Consider the following 8248-nt stretch of genomic DNA (forward strand, 5'->3'; position numbering starts at 1 on the left):
GACACAGCCAACTTCATGGCAAGGTCCAGGTCAAAATCTACAGGAATGGTTGCATATATAACTTGTAAATAAGCAGGCCATCAATCTAGTACAGGGTTTTCAAGTGAACATGCAAGTTGCTTCTTTTTTTCTCTCTCTGTTTGTGTTCACTTTTCTCCCTTTGTTTTGGCCTGTTTGCTCTATTTTCCATGAGCAGGATCCTGTGTGTAATTAAATGTTATGGTAACTGTTTATCCACTAGCCTATACTGTATCCATCGATCGATCTGCTTTTATATATGTTCATGCAGTATAGTAGTTCATTGCCGCTTCAGAGCTCGATCAGATGATGATGAGACGTAACACAAAGGAGAGTATACAGGATATATATATATATATATATGCAACAAATATATAGTCCATCGATCCGTCAGTACACTAGGTCCGGCCGGCCGGGGTCCGGATGACTGGAATGAGCACTGTATCTTGTCTGTAGTTTTCACACCGATCTCAAAATTATCTGCATTCATGTCTTCAAAAATCCAAGTTTGCCAGTAATTTTTTGTAGCACAAAAAAACGTACAACACAAAAATAAAACCGGTAAGCCTACAAGTCCGTCCATTATAGTACACGTATAAAAATCGGAGACCAACAGTAAAAGCCTTAACTTTGTTAAAAATGCACCTGTGTGCATAATATTTGTGGGCGTTAAGAGTTAAATCTGGGTGTAGAATAATTCACATCCCCACAACTGCACCACCAAATTAAGAGTTTTTTTTTACAATCCTTGGAAAAGTACTTTGATGTATTATATTTTTCAGTGTAATAATTTAGTACCTTGAGATATAATGTACCTTAAGGTATCATAATTCCTTGAGTATGTATTGAGAGATATCAAAATTTTACACTAAAATTTTGGTACCTGTTGGTGTCTTCTCAAGGACGGTAAAATTGCTCTAATTTTACACTATTTTTTTACCTCACGGTACTTTTTAAGGATAGTAAAAAAACCTCAAATTAAACCTTAATTTTGTGCTTCTCCATTACAATAACTCTATAGGCAAAGGGCTTTTTTACTATTGTTGAGAATTAACTTGAGTACCAAAAATTTTAATGCAAAATTCTAGTACCTTAATATACTTAATATACAGTGTAAGAAACTTGAAAAATATGCTACATATATGATTTCTTATATATCCAATCTAAATATTTGCAGAGGCATTGGTGTTTGAAGTTTGAGTTGTTTAAACTAACATATTACCAGACAAAGTGTCTTAGAATTCAGCCATACCTTTGCAAACTGACGACAAATATATATATACACACGTATGTACTGACAAAGTGACAAGAGACGATGATCAGAGAGGCAAAGAAGACGTACACAGCTATATATCCAGTACACTGGTCCATCTAATGAAGACCTTGTCATTAGAATCCTAACTAGCTGTAATGCCAAAGAGTACGTACGTTGGTGCCTACATGTGTTGTGCCTATCACAAAGCAATACATGCAGTAGCAGGTACAGCAAGAACCCAGCTCGCCGCAAATAAATTGTTCCATTTGGAGCCTTGCAGCTTAGCGAAGCTGTACTAGCATCAGAGCTTATATATGCATATATAGTCGCTAAGCTGTACTAGCATCAGAGCTTATATATGCATATATAGTACGTATGTGTACCTTATTCTAACTGATAATAAATAAACACTAATCATCTGATCCTGTAAGCTAGCGTCCAAGCCAATCATTCCCATCGGCTACCTCGAATCCGCTCGGCTCGGAAACATGACAAAAGCGTATGTTTAAGACGAGCAAAAGGCCAATCACGAGGCAGAGATCGGAAGAAAAGATCAATAAACAAAGCAGTGGGACACTACTCCAATTTAATCGAGAAAAGACAGGTTAATTAGTTAATCATCGCTCTATCTATATACATATACATATCCATATCCATATCCATATCCATCTCCATCTCCATCTCGAGCAGTATCAGACCAATTAGTAATTGTTTATGATCAATCTGATCGTGCTTTCAGCTCTGGACGTCGTTCGATCTGTCCCTCACTTCTACTAGCTCTGCAGCCTGCAGCGCATCTCGTCGTCGTCATGGCCTCTGAATATATTAATCGTTGTAACGTCGGGCCGCTAGCTGCGTTACGCACGAGGCGAGAGAGAGGTTAGCTCGATCGCCGGGATGTGACGGGTGGATGCGCCCGCGCGGTGGGTGCGAATGCAGCTAGCGCAAGAGGCGCCGCCCTTCCCCCACACCTGAGGGAGCTGCAGTGCCGAGGACGACGGGGCTGGCCGGCCGGCCGCGGCTGCCACACATGTAGGGAGCCCTGTGTGGGCTAAGCTGCGGTAGGTGCCTCTGCAGTGCAGCTACATACACCCTACTGAGAGACAGCAACTGTAGAAAAGGGTTAATGAGTCGTAGTGCCCTCATGTTAACGATCAGCTGCGTGTCTTAAATATGGTGAATTTATGTTTCCTTTGGCGAACACGCCATGATGAAGTCCCTGGTAACCAGCAGTCTTCAGATTGATTCTGGGACTGTTTGCTCCTCTTCAGTATACTGTATTAGTAGCTTTTGTAACCTGAAGGTTCTGTGCTCTTTTCCGTCCTGCTGATAATGCATGCTGCTCATGTGTTTTCCCGGTAATGAAAGTGGGAAAGTGGACAGATTTTCACCCCCGTCTTTTCACTTCTGCTTATGTTTATAAACCAAAATTAGAATTTTTAACTTTCAATTTAGAGTTGATTTTTAGGTTTTTTCATCATAGATTATTTTTTAGTCTTTGCTTTTAAATCGCATGGAACACATATATAAATAATTTATTCTCAATTTATTTTTCGTTTGCAAATATATCGTTTGATATTTTCTTGAAAAAACCAAACAATTACCCACTTTGTATTCTTGTGCGAGAATCTGCATATACGGTTTTTCTCCTGTACTTTCATGGTTCAGTAAAAATAAAACTGCTTCAATTCAACTGACTGATGAGGGCGTGCAACGAGATACAACCCAATAATCACATTCTTTATATACGAAAATGATCGCAAGCTGAAATTCTATAATAATCAATAACTAATCCCTTCTGCCCTAAAATATGAACACTCTGGAATCTTTCACCAGTATTACGGAGAGATGAAATCAACAGCTTATAAGCATAAATGAGAATTTAAATTTTAAAACTCAATTTTGGAGTTGATTTTTAAGTTTTTTTCCATCGTACTTTATGTTATGGTAATTGCTTCTAGATAAGTAAACACATCTATGCACAAGTTTAATATACAAATTATTTTTAATTGCTAATAAATCATTTCGGTTATAGTAAATATAAGCAAAATGCATGTTGAGCGTGAAAATTAAATAAGTGATGTTTGTCATCAATTGAGATGAGAAAGTGGGTGTGAAAATTAAATATGGTTGTATTTGATTGAAAATGAGAGATTACTGGAGAAGGAACTGATATCTTGAACAAAATTTGCAAGCTAGAAGTAACTACATTTTGCGACAGACGAAGTATGCAATATATGAATTAACCTAAATGCAGTGTTGTGTCTTCCACACCTCCATACAGTAATATATTGCCCAATTTCTTGTTATATAACTGTAGTTTACAATTGCACCTACAAAATTACCATCTATCTATCTTAAATATTATTCCTTTCATTTCAAACACCAATATTTACAATATCAATTTAGTTTCATGAAATCCACTATAAAATATCTTGAAAGCGTATTTATTTTGCGTTGTAGATGCAAATATATTTATATAGAGTTTTTTATCATCCTTGGAAATGTACCACATTTTTCAGTATAAAAATGGATACCTTGAGGTACCAAAATTTTGCACTAAAATTTTTGGTACCTCAAGGTACTTTTCAATGATGGTAAAAAGACCTATTTATATATATTAACTAATATTTCCAACAACACTGAAGTCTCAGTATTAAATAAACAGTAAACAACATTAATTGAATCTTTGCACCTCCAAGAAAGGAACTGTACTACTATATATTTTTAAAAAATAAAAATAAAATATGCATGGAAATATGGCCTTTAGCAACACATATATAAAGATTTCCCGATGCCTTTAAGTGCATTCTGATACTACATATTTATACTCCCTCAAGTTTGGTAATTTTTATTGTTTTGGACAATAATACAGTCTTCTAAATTAATCTATCTTTAACTATAATTTTATATTATATTATATATATATATATATTACTTTTATTAAATTGTTGTTTATGATTCATATATATATACATGTTGTACTAGTATTTTCAAACTCAATAGTTTAAAGTTATTAATAGTTAAAGTTTTAAAAGTTTGATCATGACATTATCCAAAATGATAAATATATAGCTGGAGGTAGACTACTATGTACTGTCTTCCAAAACCCCATTTTATTTGGAGCACAGCCGTAGCCGGATGCACACAGTAACCGTGCTGCGATTGCAACGTTTGCAAAGCCACCAGTTTTAGGACAGGAAACCCAATAAAACACCTACCAACTCCGGCCATATCCCTCCCTCCCTCTCTCTCTCTCCCCCCCACACACACACACCCCCTACATGATACAATCCTAAAAGAAAGCTGCTAAAACCTAAAGCTGGTAGAAAGCTGCCTCCCTCTCCTCCCCTCATCTCCCCCCATCTTTGGTGTTGTCTGTGTAGCAGCAAAGCCAAAAAAAAAAAAAATCGACACTGCTCCAAACACCTTTGCTCCTCCTCCCTCTCGATTCATAGCTGTACTCACTCACTGCATCTTCTTCCCTTTTCGTTTGTTTATTCTCGTCTCCGGCTTCCCCGAGCTCGCGCGCCTAGCTAGCTGGCCGGTAGCCTGGCCCAGTGATCTCCCCTGCGGCTTATATAGAGATAGATATCTAGCTCGGTTCGATTGATCCATTTCGCGTATTCTTTGTGGAGCTGTGATCAGAGGCGGGGAGAGGGAGGGGGCGGAATTCGTTGTCGCCGGCTTTGGTTTTAGGGAATTGGTTGGGAGAGTGGCCGGCGGTGCGCGGAGGCGGACATGATGCTGAGTTCATGCGCGCCGACGGCTGTGCCTCCCCAGGATGAGTCCGCTGCGGCACCGGAGCCGTTCCGGTCTTTGCAGATCGCCACCGCCGGTGCTGCTGCCTCCAAGAAGAAGCGGCGGCCAGCCGGCACTCCTGGTAAGTGGAGCTCTATCACGTATATACACATCCAATTACACACGGGCTACGTAGCGTACGCGCGTTCTTGCGCGGTGGGTCGTCTCTCTTGAGTCTTGAGAAGGGAGCTAATGAACACATCTGTGGCAATGGCGGGCGGCGGAGCAGACCCGGACGCGGAGGTGGTGTCGCTGTCGCCGAGGACGCTGCTGGAGTCGGACCGGTACGTGTGCGAGATCTGCAACCAGGGGTTCCAGCGCGACCAGAACCTGCAGATGCACCGGCGACGGCACAAGGTGCCGTGGAAGCTGCTCAAGCGGGAGGCCGGCGAGGCGGCGCGGAAGCGGGTGTTCGTGTGCCCGGAGCCGACGTGCCTGCACCACGACCCCTCCCACGCCCTCGGCGACCTCGTCGGCATCAAGAAGCACTTCCGCCGCAAGCACAGCGGCCACCGCCAGTGGGCATGCTCCCGCTGCTCCAAGGCCTACGCCGTCCACTCCGACTACAAGGCGCACCTCAAGACATGCGGCACCCGCGGCCACACCTGCGACTGCGGCCGCGTCTTCTCCAGGTACGGCGACCGCCACGGCGAGCTCCTCCCTCCACGCATCCATCTCATATATTCTCACATTTGTCATGCCAATTATAATTCTACCCCAAATCTTTTATTCCTAGATACTAACTACTCCTCATACTCTATACTACAATCTTCGATTCTCTTTGCAATCTTTGTCAAATGCGGTGGAGAGAAAAGGCGTGATGATTTTCGGGAGAATTTTTTGCGGGCCGGGTAGCTTTGCAATTGTAGGCCTCATCAGCAACACCCTTTATGAGCAGTAGCATATCTATTCATTCATGCCATACTCTGTACGAGTATTTACTCCCAGGAGGGAAGTAGTATTATTGTGGCATCAAAGAGGGGAGAGAGGTGGCAGCAGCAGCAGCAGCAGGAGGAGAGATGGCAATGCAGCAGAGCTAGCTGCAGCGCACAATTCCAGAGGACGCCTGGCTACCGATCGATCGATCGATCGGTCGATGGGTGTGTGACCGTGTGGGCGTAGCGTATGCACACGTACGGTGGCCATCGCTTCGGTGCTTGGAATGGCCGGCCGGCCGGGCAGCTAGCTTGGCTTGTGTTTTGCCTTTGCAGGGCTCCATTTAATGCATGCCCCGGCCATGGAACACAGGCCGGCTAGCTAGCTAGAGCAGCTTGCTGCAGGGCCCAAAATTTCACGCCTGACACAATCCCCCTGATCGCCTCCTTGGCTTCTTCTCCGTCCGTCTCGATCAGGCATGAGCATAGAATACTAGCTAGTTTAATCCAGATGCTAAGATGGAGTGGTAGGCTGGTAGCCGTTTGCCGCGATGGCGGCGAGCGGGAAGGCTTTGCTTTTCTCTGGATGTTTATGTTGCTGATTATTAGTACCACCTCGCTTGTTTGGTTCCTCGTGGGGGTTGTTTAAGTGTAGCGCTAACGCGCGATACGCCGTGTGGATGTGATGCACAGGGTGGAGAGCTTCATTGAGCACCAGGACGCGTGCAACGCCGGGCGACCGCGCGCCGCTGAGTCTTCGTCGCCCGGTCGTGGCGGCGCCGGTGCCGCGGCGGCTACGGCATCGTCGCGGCATCAACTTTTTGCGGTGGCCGCGTCGTTGTCGCGGACGGCGTCCAGCGCCAGCCCGTCGAGCGACCTTGTGGTGAGCCCGGTGGCCTGGGGTGGTGGTGGTCCGGCAATGGCGAGTCCCAGGGCTGCTCCTGCTGCTGCCAACATCACGGCGTTCCACCGGTTCACTGACCCGACGCCTTGTAGCCGGCGAGGTGGAGGAAGAGGCGGAGGAGGCCACAGCCTGGAGCTGCAACTCATGCCACCGCGCGGCACCACCGGCGCAGGCAGCGGCGGCGGCGGCACTCCAGTTGCAGCCTCTGGATACTACGCTTCGCCGCATTCGCCTGCTCATCCGTCCCAGCAGCCGGTTGCCGACGCAATGCGGCTGCAGCTGTCAATCGGGTTCGGCGGCTGCGGCGGCATCGCACGCGATGACGGCAACAACAGCAGCAGCGGCGAAGTGTCGGCCGCTGCGACTGCGACGAGGCTCAAGGAAGAGGCCCACGAGCAGCTGCGGCTGGCGATCGCGGAACAGGCGGCCGCGGACGAGGCGCGCGCGCAGGCGAAGCGGCAGGCGGAGCTCGCCGACCAGGAGCTGGCGGCCGCGCGGCGGATGCGGCACCAGGCGCAGGCGGAGCTCAGCCGGGCGCACGCGCTCCGCGACCACGCCATACGCCAGGTCGACGCCACGCAGCTGCAGATCACCTGCTACAGCTGCCGCCACAAGTTCCGGGCGAGGGCGGCCGCCATGAGCTCCGACGTTGCCAGCTACGTCTCGTCCGTCGTCACCGAGGGCGGTGACGCCGAGGTCGACAACGACGACGACAACCACCGCCGCCGCCGCCTCCTCAACGCTGCGGATGGCATGATGCCAAGAAGCCATTCTCGGACGATGGCGATGGACCTCAACTAGCTCGTCGCACAAATCACTGAAAAAAATAATCTTTTTTTCTTCTTTTTGTGCCAGATTGCTCTCCTTTTGTTTTACCAATGAGCCGGTGGTATTATGTGCTCATGTGCATGCGACATGCATGGCGATGTATTTCCGTATTTGTAATTAGATGCAGTGACGAGATCACTAGCTCCAGTGCCTTGTGGTGGCTGTGTGTTCTCTCACGGCAGATTGGCTGGGCAGGAAAGCTAAAAGGGGTCTACTACGCTAATTGCGACGTGCATGCATGGAATCTTTCGGTTGTTTGGTTGCTATTGGATTTTCTCACATTATCGTTTTGTTCGCTCGATCAGCAGCATTTTCTGCAGCAATGTAGAAACCGAGAAAGCATGTTTTGTCAGTAGCTCAGCTGATAAAAAAAGCACACCTGCATTCATAGGTAGAGTAGTACTACGTAGAAGTATTTCATTTCATATGAATAAACAGATAGTGATATAGTTATAGTTTGGATGCTGCTGTTGCTAGTCGGGAGCACAGCACTTAGACCTGTCTTGTTCCTAAAAACTTTTTCCAAAAACATTATATCGAATCGTTGAACACATAAATAAAACATTA

The 8248-nt window shown here is 45.9% G+C and overlaps 1 protein-coding gene across 1 annotated transcript; it reads left to right on the forward strand.

The window, feature by feature from the left end:
• Positions 1-4999: 4999 nt before the first annotated feature.
• On the forward strand, positions 5000-7916 carry LOC102716715 (protein indeterminate-domain 14-like). Its single transcript, XM_040527081.1, has 3 exons — positions 5000-5156; positions 5304-5706; positions 6643-7916. Exons 1-3 carry the CDS (start codon positions 5015-5017, stop codon positions 7652-7654), a joined length of 1557 nt encoding a protein of 518 aa, XP_040383015.1. The 5' UTR covers positions 5000-5014; the 3' UTR covers positions 7655-7916.
• Positions 7917-8248: the final 332 nt, after the last annotated feature.

Source organism: Oryza brachyantha, chromosome 8 (genome assembly GCF_000231095.2).
Source record: "Oryza brachyantha chromosome 8, ObraRS2, whole genome shotgun sequence".
Classification (NCBI taxonomy): domain Eukaryota; kingdom Viridiplantae; phylum Streptophyta; class Magnoliopsida; order Poales; family Poaceae; genus Oryza; species Oryza brachyantha.

Coding starts and splice junctions, on each gene's coding strand:
- LOC102716715 (XM_040527081.1), top strand. CDS start 5,015: ATGATGCTGAGTTCATGCGCGCCGACGGCTGTGCCTCCCCAGGATGAG. Junction 5,157..5,303: donor GCGGCCAGCCGGCACTCCTG/GTAAGTGGAGCT, acceptor GCGGCGGAGCAG/ACCCGGACGCGGAGGTGGTG. Junction 5,707..6,642: donor TGCGGCCGCGTCTTCTCCAG/GTACGGCGACCG, acceptor TGTGATGCACAG/GGTGGAGAGCTTCATTGAGC.